The sequence below is a fragment of the Perca flavescens genome, chromosome 7 (assembly GCF_004354835.1).
Source record: "Perca flavescens isolate YP-PL-M2 chromosome 7, PFLA_1.0, whole genome shotgun sequence".
NCBI classification, from domain to species: Eukaryota; Metazoa; Chordata; class Actinopteri; order Perciformes; family Percidae; genus Perca; species Perca flavescens.
In genome coordinates, this window is record NC_041337.1 from 20,902,007 (window position 1) to 20,924,202 (window position 22,196).

Sequence of the window (22,196 nt, forward strand, 5' to 3'; positions counted from 1 at the left end):
GTTGCCTTCTAGGCCGAGTTAAGCCAGAAGATGTGTTTTCGGCTCATATGGATGAAACACTAAATCCCAGAATGCACTTGCTTCGCTGCTTTGGTGTCCACTCCCAAGCGTGGCTTTTTTGTTATTTAAAATATATAAAAACGACATTATATAAAAACGACATACAAAACAGGCTACATTTAGTGCACACACATTATAGGCTCCGTAAAGTTCAGCTAACACATACTAGCATTAGCGCTTGGTGGGCTGTAAACACAGAGTATAAACACAGCCGTAAATTTGCGTGGAATGTAGAATGGTCGGCCCGAACATCATTTCAAAATATCTGTCCGAACCCGGCCCGGCGGGTACCGTTCGGGTATCTATCCTCTAGTTTTAGGCTAGCAGTTCGAGGCCACATTGGCAGCTAGCATAAAACACCCATAGAAATGAACCAAGGGGGTAAGCTTCGCTTCAGAACTCGAACCTCCTGTGGCGCCATTTTGATGCTACAAAACGATCACCTTCCGTTAGCATTCCATTGACTGCCATTCATTTTGGCGTCACTTTGACAGCGAATAACTTTACATCTGAAGCGTTTAAAGACTCTATTTGTCCATTGTTTATTTCTAAAGAAACACAACAATGTATATAAGGCTTCATTACCTTGTACCTCACGTTATGGATCCGTAGCAGACATTTTTGTAAAAATAGGCTACTATTACTGTCGCATAGTAGAGGAATTACCGTATAGTACAGGAGAAGCTCGCAGTCAGTTTCGACTTACATTAGCTGTTTAGGTTTAATTACTAATGTTAACCTAGCATTTTAGTTAGCAATAATTAGCCTGTGCCCATGTTATCTCCTTACATATACCTACGCTCTCCGTATCTGTAAGATTGGGAATGATTGAGATTTCTCTTGGCACAGCTACCAGAAGACTTACAACTTTCAGACATGTTGCTCACGTCACATTTACGTTTTCTCTCTCAGTTGGAGGCTGCGCAGTAACGCTCAGTGCTCACCGGAAAAGTGCTTCTAATATCCTTCACTGGTCTCCGTCCAGAGCAACGGGATCTGTTGGTCCAGTTTATATATTGTCTATGAAATGAACACACATGAAACTGTCAACAGTCAAATTGCATTGTGGGTAATGTAGGCACCAGGTTTCGGAGGAAGTAGAATACATGCAATAATAAATATCTGGATATAGGCTACTATAAAGTGGACCCTATCATTGTCAATTTTTATACAGGCAATTATTGATTTGTTACCACTGATGAACCATGTAGATGTTTTCACATATGTGGCCTCCCTTCTTAGGACTGTGTGGTCCTTACAAACTGCTTTTGATTGACATGTCCCCCACCCTTCTGTTGGTTTTGTGGGACCTGGTGAGGTGGGACAATTTAGCCTGTTATCAGTCTTGTATAGCTTGGTGGCATCACATCTTTCCCAGCATAGCTCCACACAATTTACACCTGACAAGAGGTCTCATCAACCACATTATTGAAAACTCCTGTGTAGGTGTGCAGAGCCTTAATTCACAAAGTGTCTACAGCTGTCAAATACATGTAGTGGAGGACAAAGTAAAGTATTTTCTTCTGTAATGAAGTATAAATGAGCATGCAAGTGAAATACTCAGCCATGTTTCCACAACAACAAAAACACAGCAGTCTCTGAACTCGCGTTGGGAGTTTCGTTGAAGTTGGATGTAGTCCAGTATGTTGTTTAATGAGCGGACACTTGCAAGCAGGATTGATGGAACAGGCGGCTGGCTAGCGTTAGCTTTCCACCTAGCTAGGTTATACTCCAGCCCTCATTAAAGTTTCTTGAATATTCTCCGATCTGTACCAAACCCGTCTGCAGAGTGAGTTTGATAAGTACCAGATCTAAAAAATAAATAAAATAAATAAATTGGTAGTCTAATTAGTAGAGCCTCACCAATAAACCACAGACAGTGAAGCTCACTTTTTGAATCATGTGTAAATTGTGCGTTACAAGAACAAATGAAAGAGTTATATATTTATAAGTTTTTATTATTATAACAAGTCAAGAAAATGAATGGTGACATTACATGATTTTTGGTACCAAACAACAGAGATACGGCCAAAGTATTTCTGTAAACAAAATGCTGACGTCCGTGGTTTTAGTCCACTTCCTCAATAGTGGGGCCGTTGGAGCTGCCTCCTGCTTGGCTGCCACAGCTTCCTGACGGTGCTGCTCCCTGGTACAACTTGGTCACAACCGGCTTGCACACCTTCTCTAGTTTGTTCTGCTGATGCTCATACTCGTCTTTCTCTGCCATCTGGTTGTTCTCCAGCCAGGAGATCACCTGGTTGCACTTGTCAATGACCATCTTTTTATCCTCCTCGCTAATCTTTTCTTTCATGTTCTCGTCCTCGACACTGCTCTTCATGTGGTAGGCGTATGACTCTAGTGAGTTCTTTGCCGCAATCCTCTCCCTCTGCATGTCGTCGTCAGCCTTGTACTTTTCAGAGTCTTGTACCATCCGCTCTATCTCCTCTTTGCTGAGGCGGCCCTTGTCATTGGTGATGGTGATTTTGTTTTCTTTGCCGGTGCTTTTGTCGACGGCGGACACATTCAGAATGCCGTTGGCATCTATGTCGAAAGTGACCTCCACCTGTGGCACACCTCGGGGAGCGGGAGGGATTCCAGTGAGCTCAAACTTGCCCAAGAGGTTGTTGTCCTTGGTCATGGCTCTCTCACCCTCATACACCTGAATCAGCACACCTGGCTGATTGTCCGAATATGTGGAGAAGATCTGGGTCTGCTTGGAAGGGATGGTTGTGTTTCGTTTGATTAGAGGCGTCATAACTCCACCTGCAGTCTCAATGCCCAGAGACAGGGGGGCCACGTCCAGCAGCAGCAGATCTTGCACGTTCTCTGAAGTGTCACCCATGAGGATAGCAGCCTGGACTGCCGCGCCGTACGCCACAGCTTCATCTGGGTTGATGCTCTTGTTCAGTTCTCGGCCATTAAAAAAGTCCTGCAAGAGCTTCTGGATTTTGGGAATTCTTGTGGAGCCACCGACCAGGACAATGTCATGGATCTTGGACTTATCCAGCTTGGCATCTTGTAGAGCCTTCTCAACTGGCTCCAGTGTTCCCCTAAAGAGCTCGGAATTAAGCTCTTCAAAGCGGGCCCTCGTGATGGAGGTGTAGAAGTCAATGCCTTCAAACAGGGAGTCGATCTCAATGCTGGCCTGGGTGCTGGAGGACAGGGTCCTCTTCGCTCTCTCGCAAGCTGTACGCAGTCTCCTCACTGCTCTCTTGTTTTGGCTGATGTCCTTCTTGTGTTTTCTTTTAAATTCCTCTACAAAGTGGTTGACCATACGGTTGTCAAAGTCCTCACCGCCAAGGTGTGTGTCTCCCGCGGTGGCTTTCACCTCAAAGATGCCATCCTCAATGGTCAGGATGGACACGTCAAATGTGCCTCCACCGAGATCAAAGATAAGCACATTGCGTTCTCCTCTTTTACCTTTATCCAGGCCGTAGGCGATGGCTGCTGCTGTGGGTTCGTTGATGATCCTGAGAACATTCAGTCCGGAGATCACCCCGGCGTCCTTGGTGGCTTGCCTTTGGGAGTCGTTGAAATAAGCTGGAACTGTGATGACTGCATTTGACACCCTATGTCCCAGGTAGGCCTCAGCGATCTCCTTCATTTTGACCAGGACCATGGAGGAGATTTCCTCTGGGTAGAAGGCCTTGGCTTCCCCTTTATACTCCACCTGGACTTTGGGCTTTCCGTTATCGCTGATCACCTTGAAAGGCCAGAGTTTCATGTCGGACTGGACAACAGCATCGTTAAACTTTCTCCCGATGAGCCGTTTGGCATCAAACACTGTGTTGGTGGGGTTCATAGCGACCTGGTTCTTGGCAGCATCCCCAATGAGCCTTTCTGTGTCCGTAAAGGCCACATAGCTGGGAGTGGTCCTGTTGCCCTGGTCGTTGGCGATGATCTCCACTTTGCCATGCTGGAAAACCCCGACACAAGAATAGGTGGTGCCCAGATCAATGCCAATAGATACTCCCTTAGCTGAGGACATCTTGCTTGTTGCTTTACAGTTCCTAGAAAAAGGGGGGAATAGCACATTTTAATGTTCTAATGCTACACATGAAAGCATTGATCACTGCAACTGAATATCATTCAAAATTACTAATTATTGAATGAGTCACTAATACTGATAAAATGTGTGTAGTGCCACAATTTTTGTTCATCTAATTATCAGACAGAGACATATATTAGAGGAGCAGTTAAAATTAAGGAAACATAGACTAAAAAAAGAACGTATTAGTTGTGTGCACGGCAGTTTCATGGCATGTTTAATGTAGTTGCTCTAAAACATACATATATATATATATATATATATATATATATATATTTATATTTTAACTCATATGTAATTAAAATAGATTTCCCTTATCCATTTGATTTATGTATTACCTAAATTAAATTTTCTTTCTATATAGAAAATGTCTCAGTAATTTTAACACCTTTTCAATAATTAGATACTCAAATTCAACTATTTCTCTATTGTATTATGAAACATCATTAATAAAGACATGATATGAAGCAGAATTGATACATTAGTACTGGTAAATTTGAATGTTATCCTTTAGGGAATAAGTGAATTAAACTAATGCCTGAGGATGAAAACCTACTCCATGATAGATATGTGATAAAATAAAAGAATGGCACTGATGTTTCTATTTAATTTAATTTAAATAGAAACATTTTATTTATAAATTGCTACAGTACTTACTTTCAGCGAAGAGCTCTTTGTTGCTTAAATATGTGAAGGATCTCAGCAGTCTCCTTGAGTAGTTTCCTTTGTAGCAGTTTTTGCCTCTATGTGGTTCTTCTTAAATGAATGCCTGGACTGACTCAGGCCCATTGCTTTTATAGTTACAACCAGGTTTCCAGAAGGCTCCCAGCCCCCCACTCCCCTCCTCCAAGCTCAGTGACTCATCTGTTAATATTAGCAACTAATGCAGCTGGCCTGGTGCGAGAGAGCCGGTGAATATTCCAGAGTGGGACAGCAGTTTGACGCTCGGCCAGCAGGGCTGACGGTGAGGGAACACAATGTAGAGAATGTAGCAGCTTTAATTCCCCCAAATAATGAAAAAACATGTACTGTAACTACCCAACCACTGACTTTAAAAGGCCTCTCTTTCAGTTTTCTTGGTTTAAACACATTGACTTTTTTTTACGTTGAGTTTTTCTCTGTTAAAAGAACTTGCTTTATTGCTGATTTAATGCATTATTTTACATACATAGAATACACTGGTGCATTTTGATCACATGAAATTTGACTGTAGGTGACCCTGTTGGATCAAATTAAGACAGTGACAATCTTATAGCAAACATAAAAGTCAAATATTTTTTCTCAACACACATTACACAATTAATACCAGAAGCCGTGGAAGGAGGACATTAAATGTACCACTAAGAGATGGTTTTACAAAAAAGGAATGCTTATTAATTTGAGTGCTGATATTTACGTGTTGTGAATGATTTAAAAAGGCACATTCATATTATGGCCTTAAAAGGTATTGTCCAGTCAAAACACTTTGTAACCCACGCTGCTCATCAGTGAGAATTGGAGTAAGCAAATGAAGAAAAAAAAAAAAAAACCTGTGGGTGTTTTAAGATCATTTTAGGGTGAGTGTTGAATGCAAACACCAAGTCAGGAATTTAGAATGAACTCAGCCTTTCACAGGCTATTATAAATTGTTATAATAAACAACAAGTGCTCTATTTCATCACTATACTTTGTTGTAATAAAAAGGGTGACTGGCTGATAACTTTTAGGGCATGTAAGCAGATACCATTCAATGAGATTATTTAAAGCATGTATAAAAAACATTTCTAAAATAATGTATTTTATTAAGAGTTTGTTTTGGCTCAGCCCAAACCCTGTCTTGTGAAATGTACTAATACAAGCTTAATGTCATCAACACACAAAAAATACATGGTTTCTGTTCCATTCTCACAGCCATAATTTGGCACAGTGCGTAAATAGGGTGAACAAACAAATCAACAACTTTGTGATCTAGCAACAGAAGCGTTAGCAGCTAAATAAGTACATACACATGAAAGCATGCAAGCAGGCTTTTTCTTTTTAACATACGTTATACATTATGTTTCCTACATGTCTTATTTTTCATATTCAACACTATGTCTGAAGGGTTATTAATAAGTTACATTCAGCATCATTAAAATAATTCCTCCATTTTGTAGCAATTTAGAAAATAAAATAGATATCTCTGTTTATCCCAGGACAACTGTGTGTAATGGATCACAGCAACAGACACTCTCATTAATACCTGTGAACAGAATACACAGTGTTACGTACACATGTGAACACATCATAAAAGTATAGGAAATGCTAGACAATCAAAGATAGTGAAAGATGTACAGTATATGGTGAAACCTACCTGTAATAATTAGGTTTGAAGGGGCCGTTCTTGTTAAGACCCATGTACTTGGCCTGCTCGTCAGAGAGCTCCGTCAGGTGGGCATCAAAGTTTGGTAGGTGCAAACTGGCCACATACTCATCTGGAGGAAAGAGACAGATTGGAAACTACAGTCTGGAAAGATATTTGTTCTTGTGTGCATCACCTTTGGCCTAGTCTCGCTTTGCCAGACCCTCCGCCAAAGTGCGCTGGAGGAGAGTCTGGCTATTCCACATAGCATTCGGGGATGGGAGGAAAACGTGCTATGGTTTACTGGCATTTCTTTAAACCAATCCCAATCATCTTGGGCGGTGTTAAGCACCGGAAAAAAGCCAAGGTGCTGTTGCAAAATAGGCTCAGAAGGAAGTTGTCTTGGTGGAACATGTGTATGTTTAAAAGTTGTTTTAGTCATGCAACAGAAAACTCTGATTGGACAGCTAGTCTAGCTAGCTGTCTGGATTTTCCTTGCAGAGGTCTGAGAAAAGATTAACCATAGTCCTCGTAAATCGACCCAGAGTTTAAAATGCCAACACCAAGGAAGCCCAAGGCAACGGATATCCGGCTTAAATGAGTGAAATCCGGTGGATTTTCCGGGCCTTACGGAGCAATCCCTGAAGTGGAGTAGACTACCTTTGGCCCACTGGATGGTGTCATTTTTAGGTCAAGTCACAAGGTGGCAACAATGAGCAACAAACTGGAACCATCTTTTTGAACTAATGTACATACATGAGCCAAGCTAATTTCTTTCTTACCCATCTTCTTAGGCAGGAGATACACATCCTGTTTGTAACGGCCCTCTGGAGCATTGAACAACTCAATCAGGGCCAGGGCCTACAGACAACACAGAGCACACAATGGTTGTTAAGAACCACAATGAGGAAACTACATGTTACTACAGAAGAGCAGGGTGGTGTATTGAGAGGGGAAACTGTCCTCCAGGCCAAACTACTAACCTGAGTTGTAGCAGTGATGGACAAAACAAACGTAGGCACTGTGGAGCAGCTCAGATTTAAGAGGCGGCCCTGAAAAATAACAAATCATACAAATATGAACTGCTGTTGGCTGACTTACAGTGACTCTTCATATTAATATTCAAACACCACAACATTTGACAATAAAATGCTTCTGAGCCAGGTTTAAATATGAGTTTATAGGCTAAGAGTGCAGGTTTAAAAGTTGTGTTAAAAGCCATTAGGTGTGATAAAACTAATCTTAAGATTTTAAGGGACACATTTTGTAAAGATATAGTGCTGTAGAGGGACATTACCTCTGCCAGCAGAACAACCCTCTTTCCATCGGGCCAGATGATGTGGTCAACCTGAGAGCGCACCCTCTCCCAGGTCAGCTCTGGGCTGCGCAGACTCGCCTGAGCACATAAAAGACAGGTCAGTCCTACAACTGCATGACATAGAAACAGAATACAGGTAAAAGAACCGAGGTGAGAGGATTTCATGCAACACAAGGGGCGCTATTTATTTGTTAACGTGCATGTAGAACAGCATCCTAAAATATCAAGAGAATGCAAACAAAGCAGAGCGGAACATAAAAGTAAAAGATGTAAAAAACAAAAAAAGAGAGATCTATCCAGTAGCATTCAGTCTAAAATATATAGGAATTAAGAAGGCATGTTTGTCAAAATAAGGTTGAAAATTCCAGAAGTAGGCTCTGGTCTACTGATGAAAGTATTGAAATAATTATACTGTATATTTGAAGTATTATGACTGGGTGTGTGGTGGGACATCCCCCTTGAAAATATCCTGTATTCCAGTTTTTCTCCATTGTATACAAACAAAAATGAAACTATGCAAACAGTTCTGAAGACTCGTGTATCAACAAGACTCCAGACCACAGAAATAGAATGAGATTAATTCTATTTCTATGGTCCAGACTGCTAAACAAACAAATTCTAAAATGCTGTGTGTCTGTGTGTGTGTGTGTGTGTGTGTGTGTGTGTGTGTGTTTGTGTGTTCTCAAATTTAGAAATTTAAAATAGAAATTTCCAGACACATATTTCCAGAACACTCATACATTTAAAAAGACAGATTACCACATCAATCTCAGTATTGGAGTGTCCCATATTGCAGACGATGCAGCCATTCTTCATTCGGTCAAGCTGTTCTCTGGTGACGACATTCTTGTTGCCTATTTAAAAAAAAAATATATACAAATAATAAAAAAATAAAAACAGTAGTGTGATGTGTAAACAAAGTCACTGTGAGAGTACAAGTGAGAGGAAGCCAGAGTGCATCTGTTCAGTATGGATTTACAGCTACATGTAAATGGGATTGTGATTACAGACGAACACAAAAAACCCTTTAGCAGTTAGATATAAAGTCTGTTTTTGACCCAGAGACCTTAACTGGGATATTTAAATAAGCTGCTGAAAACACTGCGATTATTGAAGCAGAAGTAATGGATGTCCCCGCATGGAGCACAGTACCAGTGCAAGTTATCACCACGTCCATCTGCCGGATGACCTCACTCAGCTTTACCACTCGGAAGCCGTCCATGCTGTGTGGATACACATGGAGATATTTTCATCAGTTTAAGCAGCACAAATACTGTGAAAACAGCATGAAACAAATGATAGTATTAAATTGTCTTTTTCTGAATCACAGTTAATCTGATGCAAAACATAGAGACAGTGGAGCACAACATGGAGCAGTGCTGAATGGCGATGGTAAGTGACTCACCATGCTTGCAGGGCACAGATGGGGTCAATCTCTGTGATGCACACAATGGCTCCAAGGGCCTTTAGAGCAGTACAGCAGCCTTTCCCCACCTACACACCACAGAAGAGTGCAATGGTTGTAAACAGAAATCTACTGTATAATAATAATGTAAAAGAAGGTCTGCTGCGCCAGTGAAAATTCAGTCAGGCATTCCATCAAACGTGAGATTAGTTTTAAATCTGAAATCAAAGAATGATTCACCTCTCCATAACCACACACGACGACTTGTTTGCCTCCAAACATTATATCTGTGGTCCTCTTCAAGCTAGCAGAGACAAAATGACGCACTTTAATCCATCTGCACGACTCAAACACAGACACACAGACACACAGACACACACAGACACACACAGACACACACAGACACACGTTTTTGCAAACAATGGCTGGCTTTCTAGATGATTAAATTCTCCTCATCTCACCCATCCAGGATAGATTCACGGCAGCAGTAAAGGTTGTCAAATTTCTGCTTGGTGACTGAGTCGTTCACATTCATGGCAGGGACACACAGCTTGCCAGCCTTAGACAACTGGTACAATCTGAGAGGCACATGAGGAAACATGTTCAGGCACACGCATGCACATATCCACACACAAACTGAGCTATAGTCCTGTGTGACCTTATGCTTTCCGGAGCATCTGGCTAATTGGTTCCATTGAGAGTTGCACATGCACAGCTGTTGTGACATGCAGTCCAGCTTTGTCATGTTTCTTAATTAGGCTCCAGCTCAAATCAGGCCAGTGACCTTTTCAATCAATTCAGTTCCATACAGTGTCAGTGTGTCTAAATACTACTATGACTTATAGTGCTCTATACTGCTCTTAATGCTGTTTGTGCTGACACAGTATATATCATTCATCAGCTCAGCTCCATCTAAAGGACAAAAGACTTCACAGAAAAGGATTTTAGAAGCAGCTTGCATTGCAACAACAAATGGTCTTATTGGGTTTTTATTATCTTAAAAAGTAGTTAATATTTATTTATTTATTTATTCATTCATTCATAACATGCATGAATGAAAAAAAAAAAAAAAGGAACAGGAAGAACAAAATCTTATGGTACCTGTCACTTATTTGTGGACATCAAGAAAAAAAAAGAAAATAACAAAAAAACAGCTGCTTCGCGAGTGGATCAACCCCAATCCTCACCCCAAACACCAAAAATTATCAGTACTACCTATCTTACATTTAATTATCATCATTTTAAGCGTATTAGTCATCATTTTTCTTATAACATTCCTGTATTTTTTTCTTATACAAATTCTTAAATTTACAAACACTTTTGCAGCACTTCAATTCATAGTCCAAGGTGTTCCACAGTTTAACTCCATAAATGGACAAACACCTCTGTTTTTGTGTAGTACGTGCAAAAAGAGTTTTAAAATGATATTGCCTTCTATGGCCATCTTCCTCTGATACAGGAGTAAATAAATGTTGTAAAACCATAGTAGTCTGGTAATTAGAACTCCAGCAAGGCCAAATTATCTGTCAGAAATGCATCAGTTAAAAAAGCTGCTAAATTATATTATATAGCAAGTAGAACATAGCTAAAAGTTATGAAAACATGCTAAACACAAACTGCATTGACAGAAGATAAACAGCGGTCACATAGTTTAACTACCTGAGAGTAAGTGGGATATATACATTATGAAAAAGGATGAAAAATACTGATAAATAGCATATAATCCAACATGATCCACCTTTGTTTGCATTGGTGAACAGTTACTCTAAATCTCACATCCTTATTTATGAAGTGTTTGCATTGTTTTGTCGACCTCCTTTAGTTCACTTTAGATTATTTAAGTGTTAATGGGAAACAAAATTACCATAAAATAACTCCCAGGGTTACTTATAACTCAAAAGATATTGCCACAGTCTTTATTATTTATAGTCCATTGTGGGCTGTCATAAGCTGTGTCACAGACATGTCAATGTTGTCATTTCTTGCAAGCCAAAATATCAATTCTATTATTCTTACATTTTAGGCCATTAATGGCAACATTCATAGCTCTGGCCACCATCCACACTTTATTAATCAACATCAAAGAGTCCTTATGTCTCAAATGGTGGCAAAAACTACAAAATCAGACACAAGGTATATAAAAACATGTTTTCTTCCTTCCTTTAAAACCCCCCAAATCATCAAATCTAAGCCCCAGCTCACCTGTGCACTCCAGTGACACTCTCCTCTACGATGCCCCGGACCTTCTTGAAGACGCTGGGATACTTCTTGTACACCCAGTGGGTTAAGTCTCCGCCATCATCCAAGATCTAAGAAGAAAAAAAAACACATCAGAGTTGACGACATGAATGGAAACCTCCACAGTCTATGATAGCACAGTAGAGCCCAGGGCTGGAACAAATAGAAGATAAGAGTCTAAGATTGGTGTTAAATGTATCACGGCCGGGTTGATACCATGTTGGCCTGCCAGCCCTCCGTGTTGACACAGCGATCGATGCACCACCAGAAGTCGTCCTCTGACTCACCCTTCCATGCAAACACAGGTACCCCTGCAGGAAACAAAACACACCTAATGATAAAGACAGACAGCAGAGGAGAGGAGGACTGGCCAGCTGCATGGACAACAGGTCCATTTGGGGAACATTACACAGTGAATGCACATGCACAGATTGGTTGCTATACAGACATTAGGGTTCATACGAATGCTTCCACTATTAATATTATTCCAACAGATTTTCTAGTTATCAGAAATGTATGTTTTACATGTTAATTCACAAACCATGACTAAACTTATACTTAATAATACTTGATAATGGTGATTTGTTCTAACGCTGTAACGCAGGCCTTAAAGAGGAAAGGCTCTTACCTATTTCAGCGAGAGCAGCGGCCACCTCATTCTGAGTGGAGTAGATGTTGCAGGCAGTCCAGCGACACTGGGCCCCGAGGGCTACCAGAGTCTCGATCAGGACCTAAAAGGGAACGATACAGATACATGAACAGGTCGCAGAGGTAAAGAAGAGAAGGACAGGACAATCAGTGATCTGCAGCGAAGAGACTGAGCGGACGTACTGCAGTCTGAGCAGTGATATGGGTACAGCCTACTATCTTCGCCCCAGACAGCGGCTTCTCCCCCTGGGCTCTCTTCCTCAAGGAAATCAGGGCAGACATGTCTGGGGAAAAACAGATTGAGCGCGAGTTAGTGGAAACTGAAAGGATGTAAACATCAGGTTTTGTTTTGGGAGAGAGACGAATAATGAGACATTCTGAAAACAAAAATAAGACCTTTCTACTAGGTGGATGTACTATAAAATGGAGACTGATTAAACAACGTCAGCGACAGCTGTTGCCACCCAAGCTTTAAGCCTAAAGAACACTCGTCAAGCACGCACGCCTTAGTATCACTCACATGGGCAATGTAAACAGCCAGAGAGACAGACTTGCAGCCTGGGAGTATACAAGAAAACAATGGGAAAGGAGGTAAAGGAAGAAAATAAGTAAGAAGTGATGAATAGAACGAGCTCCGATCATGTTTCCAGAATAATATTGACACTGCCTCAGCCTTGGGTCATAAACTATTTTGAAATCAGGAGGAGGGGACCGTTATCAAATAGAGTGTAAGCAGCAAAACAGATGCCATGGGATATGTGTCTAGGAACAAAGTCACAACAGGTAGCAAAGCTCTCTTTGTATGAATGACAATGATATTAAGTGTCTTGTTCAACTGTGTCACAATAAAAATCACAGACAAACTATGAAACAAACTTTTAAGATTGATACAGCATGGACATGAGTGAAATGGATTCCATAAGATACCTAATAAAACAGAAATTCTCAACAAAAAAAAAAAAAAAAAAAAAAATGGGAAAGAAAATCAAAGATCTTTAAAACATTGATGTGTCCGTCAGGTCAGATTTACCTTGTTCTGCAATTTCAATTTCACGGCGGCCAAATTCGGCCTGCTTGATGTTCTTCACACAGAAGTCACTGCTGCCATTGGTGTTGACCTGCGCTTTGTCCCGGGGGGAGGTTTCATCATCGGAGCTGTCAGTGTAGGATGCAGCTGTGAAATGGAGAACTCAAAAGGTCATTATTGTGGAAAAGCATTCAAAAGAGACAATTATGAAATATATACTTTAAATCCATCAGGTGTAGGGTGAAGCTTGTGTTTGCATTGCAAGTGTGTGTGTGCGTGTGAGTGCGCGTGTGTGTGTGGGTGTGTATATACATATACTGTGCATATACTGTATAATGTACAGTGTACAAGTATGTTTATTGCAAACATGAGTGTATAACCAAACTAATAATAGATTTTTTGAGGCCAGTACTGACATTTGGGAGTAAACATTTTTTGTATATTGAGGGGTCAGCCAATAGCAATTTATTAAACAAACACATTTCAACAGCAATCTTGATATGGATTTAGCTCTATTTGTGTATATGTGCTTTTATGCTGCATTTGTGGATGAATGGGTGCACATAATTTATTCTAAAAGATGATATTAAGTAGGGCTGGGCAATATATCGATATTATATCGATATTGTGAAATGAGATATCGTCTTAGATTTTGGATATCGTAATACGACATCAGTGTTGTCCTTTACTGCTTTAAAAGGCTGCATTACAGTAAAGTGATGTAATTTTCTGAACTTACCAGACTGTTCTAGCTGTTCTATTATTTGCCTTTTCCCCCACTTAGACATTATGTACACATTACTGATGACGAAATCTAAGTGTGAAGACATTTCGTGAAAGCATCAGTTGTCAACCATAGAATATCGCCACAATATATTTGGTCAAGAATATCGTGATATCTGATTTTCTCCCTATCGCCCAGCCCTAATATAAAAAGGACTTATGTTTTTTTTTTCAAATGAACACAACAAAACTATTACTATGAACATTTGTGAGTACAATGATCTTCAATGTCAAAAGCAATCATTTATAATCCCTGTCAGGCTGTGTAAACACAGCGGGTGTATTAACATCTCATGGAAGTGGAATGAAACTTTCAGGTGTGCAGTACCTGAGCTGTAGCTGTCTGTAGAGGACTGCGAGATGGACCGAGAGAGGGAGCGGCGGCCAGCCTTGGTGGGGTATTTGCTGAACTCTTGTTTGTCCTCTGTGTTCGCAAACTGGATCTGGAGAGAACCAGAACAAAGGGGTGCACAGCGTAAGCATAAAACAAAATCCAGATATTACTGACTTTTCTTCTGTCTGTAGCACTGATTAAGTGTCAACAACAAAATCAGAGGAGCATGGAAGACCGAAGAACATTAAGTACCATCATCATCACACATGAACACACTGTTAAATGCTTTGGGTCATTTGTTCACTCTTTTAGTTTATATTTGGAAACAATTAGCTGTTTCAGCAACTAAAACTGTCCTTCTAAAAAGGTAAATCGCCTGAGTCTGTTACAATAAATCACAGGTGGATCAGGAAGAAAGGCGCTGATGCCTATTCTTAGATGCTCCCTCCTGCTCTGTTCAAAAACACAGGCTTCAGTTGATGGTGTGGTTCATCTTGTCAACCTGACCCTTCAAAGGGCCCAAGATCAAAGACACAAAAACACATAAAGTGGATCAACAAACAGATAGCTTGGCTATGTTGTAGACTAGCCTTTAACAAAAGATTAAAGTCTCAAATGTCCAGTATTTGGGGTTACTGTACCAAACCACAGACATTTTTTTTTTTTTTTTAAATCTTATCATTCAGCTACTAAATGCAGTAAAAACAGCACTTAATGTGAATTTGGCAGGCTTCAATTAGACTAAGGATCTGACAAATCCACTCAGTGTCATTTCAACACCCTAAAACTGTAACGGTCTGGCTGCACTAACAGATGACAACAGCCAGTTGTCAACAGTAGGGCGACCTAACCCTCAGGTCCTCTAATAAACTGGGTCACTCAGGACAGTGGGAACTTACTAGTTTCAGTCCAACAGAACTATGTAACTACATCAATCTTGCTAACAATTACAAATGTAGGGACAAGGAATGCAAATTAGCGGAGGCTAAAAAAAAGCTTGCATCTCTCACATTTGGTTGTAATAATGTTATAGGTAATGCCCCTTTTAAATAAACAATAAATAGAAGTCAAAAACAATCCCGAACTAAAAGCAGAAATGCTTTCTTTTCACATATGTAGATGCCCAGGTGGGCTGTATCTGTATTTTGCGTACACCTGGCACTGTAAATAAATAGGCCTGGAAGAAAAAGACAGGGACAGAGACAGAGGTAGATGAGTTACTCAGCATTTTATTTAAATAGGAAGTATGCAGGTGGGTTTCAGGTCTAAACCTCATAAATGCCCTACGTTTTAGAACCTATGGCTTTGACTTTCATTGACATGTTCCAAAACTTAATATCACATCTGGCAAACGCTTTCTGTCGGCTGACAGCCACAGATCAACTACTGCATGTTTAGCGACATTATCTTGCATGAAAGAAACGTTAGAACCAATGTTACCTTGACGCTGCTCGAGCCTGATAAGGTGTTGCAAAGAGACCGGCCTTTCCATGAAATCACAATTACAGCTATCTTTGTGGCTTAGTGGCAAGTGTGCTGGATCAAATCCAAGCTCAAACTTTGTCTTTCTCACAACACTGTATAATGTCATAACATCGTAAAATATCATGCAGTGAGGGGCGGACTTACAACATGAATGCTGAAGGCTGTTGAGTGAAAATGTCTCAGAGTAAGTTTTCAGAATATTAATGTGCTTTTATGGGTGGAGGATGCTCAAACCCCTGAAACCCATTCAAAGACCGTCTTGATGTTTAGACTTTCTAATTCCTGATCATTTGACTTTTACAAAATGTTTTTCTTTAACGGCAGTGTTAAAGTGCAAGGTTATATAGTCAATTGTCTGTGCTATCCTTAAATTTCTACACAACTTTGTTCTCCCCCTCTTGAACCCTTGCTTTGTCTCGGTGGTGAAATCCATTAAAATATCTTCATTCTTTGTGACACAGCTGTGGGATTTCCTTGTTCTCTTATTGTAAATGTCCATGGAATGTGTTTAGACTCAAAATGAACGAGCAGGCCAGCGGAGTTGACACAACACACATATATAAATAGATAAATCCAGAAACACACATTAATGCCAGACTAACAACAACGAGTTGGGTAACATTTGAGTGGGATGTCTTATAGGTGAAGCTTAGTGTCAGGGATTATAGCACTGAAGAGTAATGGCATTAAAGCAATACTTAATGTAAAGAAATTATGTTTTACTGTCAAAACATAATACTGAGAGGAGTGTAAGCTCACAGCTGCGTGAAACTAGCATGCATGACTCAGTTACCTGGTAGTTACCGCGCAAATGTTAGCGGAAGTCAAGGCTGACTGAATTGGGTTCATACGGCCAGCACCAACATCATTTCCCCTTCAATGATCCCTAAGGAAAATAGCTTAACACAACCATAATACTTCTGCCTTATATGAGACAAAATGGCTGTTTTCACCTACAATTTGAAAAATGTCATGGCTAGTGCTATGTCATTCACTTAAAATAAAAGTAACTGTAGCAGAAATGTCTAAAACAGTAGTAACTTGATTCACTGAGTGTTTGTATCTTTCCATGAGCAGTGACACCTTCGACATCTACTGTGTCAAGAAACTCAAGAAGCTTGTGAGACAGTGTGAACTGAGGAGATCTCTGCATGTCTCGGTTTTCACAATGGAGAGCGTGCTCTGTCTCATACACTTGGAAAATGTTTGCTTAGCATCAGTTTCTGTACAGTCTCTTCAATTTCTTCATTGTTCTTTCCCTAAATTCGTAGACGTCGAAATCAGAGACTCCTACTCTTGTGGTTACAGCAGTAAGGAAAACAAGAGGCTAATCTGATCCATTATTAAGACAGCATTTTGTTTCTGCTATACTCTTACACAGTAAACTATCCCAGAGGTGAGCTTTATGAGTAACCGCAGCCTTTTGAGGAGAAGATTGCACTCTTAACTGCATTTCAGCTGAACATTTTTGTTGCAAGTAAAAGAGAAAACACTTCTGTGTGGTCTGCATTGTTGCATAAGATAAAGAATACTGCAAAAAGAAGAAAGAAAAAAAACGTATGACATCACAAAGGTAACTCTGGCACGTGTGTGTGGGATATGCAGTATCTTTAAGAATAAGTGTGCTGGATGAGTTCCCGGTGATACGTTAGTAGCAACTCACCCTTTCTCTCCCGTGCCCATGTTTGTGTGCCATGGCTGCCAGTCACCCTTCAGTTTTCCAGCCTTCTTCACTGTGCCTGTGTGTCCTCTGTGTGATGGTAAAGTACTAGGTGTCCCTGATGCTATTATCCCAGAACACTCCCAGGCAGAGCCAGGGGGCGGTTCCCTTCTATTACCATGATTTCTAATGGCCAACCTGAAGAGAGTGAGAGAGAGGCCTAGTGAGAAAGGGAAGGTTGATTCCCACTGAGCCTCTCTTTCTCTCTCTCTCTCTCAATTTCTCTCTCTCTCTGGTTCTGCCCTCAGTAGGTTGTATTTTATTGCTCTTTTTTTAAGTGCTAAGAGAGCTATGTAATGTCGGAAGATTCAAATATGTTCATATACACAAGCAAGAAATAAGAACAGAAAAAACACTTCTGATGCAGCTTTTACTTTTATGGTGTACTCATGATGTGGAGTACTGAAAGGGGATAGACAAGAGGAATTAAACCTTGTTTCCATTAGCCTTCTGCTGCATCAATAAGCGGCCCATCCAGTGCCATCCTCCAGCTAAAAATACCCTTTTTCTCCTGGATAGCAGGCCAGGTCACAGACTTAAGCTGTGGTGTGACTGTCAGCCGGCTGTAAAGGCTTCAATGTGGGCCTGGCATACGGTGACATTAACTACTTAGTGCTCTACACTGCCATCTAACTGGGAAGAAATACAGTCTAATCCACACAGATCTTTGTATACTGACAGTGGTCCCATTCAACAAGTCAAAGACAGAAGGCCTGAAGTACTCGTGGTACATAGACAGTAAAGCAGGTAAGTTCCTCAGACAGCTTTAGCACTTCCTTTGGTCCGCAAAGGCGCCTGTTTAGAACAACGCATGCATGACGGATTACACAGTGTTGTGAAAAAAAACATGCTAATCCTTCCTATGCGACCTTTAGCAAAAACTATAACTTGTATTTATCACCTAACTAAATATAACTAAATCGTCAATGAACATGTATATCAAGATAACCCACACGCATATTTCATAATCAGACACAAAGTAATGCAAGTCTATACCTTCTACAATACCAATATCATTTTGTTTAAAAAATGTCAAATGAGAAGAAAGCAGCAGAATGCTGATAACAAATACTGTAGTTAAACTAGAGAAATCCTTTTTAAATACCAAAACACAGCCGGAGAATGATGAACTAGTCAGTATGGATGTGTTATATTTCTCAGCTTATGGTGACTTTTACCTCAATGTTAATATGGGGTCCCACTGTGGAACAAACACAGTACGTTGCTTGTGTGGACTATGCCAGACTGAGTTTCAATAAATTAGAAGGAAGCTGATGTTAATATTCTTATATATATATATATATATATATATATATATATATATATATATATATATATATATATATATATATATATATATATAGATAGATTTACTGTATGGGCTTTAAGTTTGTATTTTCGGTCTCTGAGTTTAAGTTTTTTCCAAAATGTTTGAGGCTGAGCTGAGTGGATTTCTTTTCATATCATTTACTGTACATTTCCACACCTTTAAACCTGCCAAGTGAAAACTAAATCTGTATTTGACCTTCACAAATCTCTGTCATAATGTTGGCAGACAAACAAGACGAGATAGTGAAAATAAGGTATGGACGTTAGTGAGAATCTATGCAAAACAGCCCACAGACACACACAGACACACACAGACACACACACACACACACACACACACACCTAACTTCAACAGACATCAAACTCTTTTTTTCATGGGTGATATTTTCTGGGGTTTTAATTAGTTTCGTCTTTTTTTCCCCCCCAATCATTTGCAGTATTTATTTTACTTATGTATTTCTTACATTCAAACCGGTGGCTCTGTTTGACACCGGGCTCTCGTATTTGTTCAGAATACACTGCTTTGTTTTCATAAGCAGAGTGCACATTCCTACCATCCAATATGTTTTCAATCAGGCTCCCCGGGGCGACTCGCAGTCCACACATTATTGCCTCGACAGACAGGGGGTCTGAGCTAATATTCTGCAGTCTGTGAGCCCTGCTGCTGGGAAAATAGATTTTTTTTTTTATCATTTTGTCCACCGCTTTCTACTTTGATGCAATAAAATCACAAAGGCAGCTACGCAGGCACGAATAAACACTACTGACTAGTAGCAATTAATGGTACATCCTACAATACATTATAAAACATTAGCCAAATAGTAAAAGCCAGTTTGGTGAAGCTGACAACTTGTAGTTATGGTGAGATGGTCAAGCGATGTTAATTCAAGTTTATGAAGCTAATTTGTATGCCCCATTGATTGTTACTCAGCATTACTTAAATAGGATAAAACGGTGATGGGCTGCTTGTAAGTAGTTGACTTCCACTGCAGCTTTCCTGTGCTGGGTGCATGTCATCATGACTTCTGAGAATAATCAATTTACAACATGTCATAATTCTGCAATGCCTGTGCATGATTTATACTCCTATAATTCAAACTATTGTAAATCACACAACTAAACGGGCCAATGAGTCACATTAATCTGAACACCAATTGGCAATGTGTTTAACAGAGGTCTCATGATCACCATTTGAATAGGGTTTTAAGGCAACATACAGAAGTATAACAATGTCACAATCATCCCAAATTGTGTAATGAGCCGAAGGAATCATGATTAAAAAAAAAAAAAAAAAAAAACGCATACAGAGGTGTGGCAACTACTCCTGCATGTGAGATTTAAAGGTTACATGAAGTTCAGCCGTTGGTGCCAGAAAAGCAGTTGTGTCAGTCACACAGCGTAATTTAATGTTTCATGTAGAACCCGAACAATGCTGAATTTGTGAGGCTAGTATCAAATACTAGTGATAGTAAACATAGCAATACATTTTGTACAGACTCAGTGGAAATAAAATACATATGAATATACAGTCTATGAATAAAAAACAAATTAATAACAATTGAGGATAGCTGCTGACATACAAGCCAGTATACTTACCAATATTTTTGTATACAGGCCATAATATTGAAACACACTGCTGGATCAGTTGTGTCAAACACAGACAGAGTGCACCAGTAAGTAGGACAGGCATAACAAGTTGGAGGTCACCTTGAGGGATAGAAAAATGCTATGCAATTGAGTTGGCAAACTTGACTATATTATGGTATCAAAAACTTCTGAGAAAAAAGAAGCCCTCAATCCACTGTCTGTTCCATGTTTATCAACTGCCTGTTGCCATCTGTTACACACAGTGTTGGATCTGTAATCATATGAACAGCCACCTCAAGGGAGTCTTTCAATGTGATGTTCTGTGCATGCTGAAGAAATCCAAGGCCTTTTCTCCCAGGTGCACCTTTTGCTGCTAATACATTTATATAATGCTGTTCCTATTACAAATAATGATGATGGACACACACACACACACACACACACACACACAAATTCCAGACTTATAACATGAACACAAGGGGGATGAGTTTACTAGGTATAGGCCTAGACGTGATTCATGCACGGCCCTACACCTTCAAGGAATTCAAAGCTATGCTTCAGCAATTTATAGCGGATTGAAATTCTTCTGAACGCAAAGTCTTCAGAAGAATATGTAGTGTGCAAACCCCCTGTGTTGGTATGTTAGGTCACGTATTACTTCACTTTGTACAGGCCTGGAATCGGAGATTTAAGAGCTCAACTTGGCTTTTAGCAGTTTCCTGCCTACAGGAAGTTGGCATGGTGTACACATTGTGATTTAAACAAACAGGAGGGCTCAATGAAGGCAGATTTTCAACAATAATCCAGTCTAGATGAAAGCTCATTTGAAATGATAGGTTGTAACCTCATTAAAAAATAGCATACTAAAAGCAGTGTTTAGACAAATACCACATTTAAAACCGTGAAGCAAAGCTTTTCTTTGTGGCATTTACTTCTCAGACGCTTTAGTCGAATTTCTCGTATAAATGGTACATTTTATTTTTCACTTCGCAGCTTGGCGTGGGATGGAGGGCTCCCTCAGTGACACTGCAGCATCACGCAATAACGCATCGGAGCTCCATTAACCTCCCTGCTGTCTCTTATAAATACTTACACTCACACGCAGTAGGCTACATTTATTGGCCTTGCTGTGCAGTAGTACATCACTGCAGTACAATGCGTACCAAAGCGTCCTCACACGTGCCTGCCTACAGTACACGCAGTCTCTTTGCCCTGTGGCAGTGAGTGATGGCGAGCATCACGGTTCTTACCTTCTTGACAGATTTCAGAGTAGGGACTGCGGTGAACGCTGCGGAAGGCATTTCCCCAACGTTCATATTCACATCACTGCTGTTCTTGCTGACAGTCAACGCTGAATATTTTTCCGCAACGTTTTCGGTCTCTTTGACATATTTCGTGGCTTGTTTCACCTCCGCCTTGCTGTCCCCAACCGAGTCGGTCATTGCATCCAGGAGATGTTGAGGCTGTTACTGGAGAAAAAAAGCCGCCGGGTTCTGAATGGAATTCAGACTAACGTTAGCGTTAAGTTAGCTTTGTCCGTCGTCTTCCTCCTTATGCTTCGTGGCTTAAAATGACCGAACCGTCGCTGAAGCACTTCCACTAGACCTCGGCGCGGAGCAATAAATAGACTAGCTAGCTACTTTAAGAGAAACTAAGCTCTTCTCTAGCTTCACTTCTTTCTTAAAAGAGTGGCACCGACACTTGTTTCGGTCCTCCAGGTCTGCTGTCATCCACAGACAGCAACATTTCGAAGGGGAGGGTTGATGGAGCTGTCACCTGAACAAGTAGGCAGCGTGTAGGCGGTATTCCAGCGCCTCAGGAATACGGAGAAGTAACGTTTCTCAAATCAGGAGTAGCGCTAGCTTAGGCTCGTTACATTAAATTAACTCGTTAC

At 40.4% G+C, this 22,196-nt stretch overlaps 2 protein-coding genes across 3 annotated transcripts; both read right to left on the reverse strand.

The window, feature by feature from the left end:
- Positions 1-2,000: 2,000 nt before the first annotated feature.
- On the reverse strand, positions 2,001-4,925 carry hspa1b (heat shock protein family A (Hsp70) member 1B). Its single transcript, XM_028581906.1, has 2 exons — positions 4,766-4,925; positions 2,001-4,070 (listed from the first exon to the last, which is right to left on the reverse strand). The coding sequence occupies exon 2, from the start codon at positions 4,046-4,048 to the stop codon at positions 2,129-2,131; it is 1,920 nt and encodes a 639-aa protein (XP_028437707.1). The 5' UTR covers positions 4,049-4,070; positions 4,766-4,925; the 3' UTR covers positions 2,001-2,128.
- A 312-nt stretch (positions 4,926-5,237) lies between these two features.
- On the reverse strand, positions 5,238-22,040 carry ahcyl1 (adenosylhomocysteinase-like 1). 2 transcript variants are annotated; one of them, XM_028582883.1, is made up of 17 exons: positions 21,553-22,040; positions 14,176-14,290; positions 13,068-13,211; positions 12,221-12,321; positions 12,018-12,120; positions 11,606-11,700; positions 11,354-11,460; positions 9,613-9,729; positions 9,392-9,455; positions 9,152-9,240; positions 8,899-8,969; positions 8,506-8,600; positions 7,726-7,824; positions 7,412-7,480; positions 7,211-7,289; positions 6,441-6,561; positions 5,238-6,329 (listed from the first exon to the last, which is right to left on the reverse strand). In XM_028582883.1, the coding sequence occupies exons 1-17, from the start codon at positions 21,742-21,744 to the stop codon at positions 6,323-6,325; spliced, it is 1,668 nt and encodes a 555-aa protein (XP_028438684.1). In that variant the 5' UTR covers positions 21,745-22,040; the 3' UTR covers positions 5,238-6,322. The 2 variants fall into 2 exon arrangements, with proteins under 2 accessions (XP_028438684.1, XP_028438685.1); XM_028582884.1 differs by lacking the exon at positions 5,238-6,329 and having other exon boundaries at positions 6,437-6,561.
- Between the last annotated feature and the right edge of the window lie 156 nt (positions 22,041-22,196).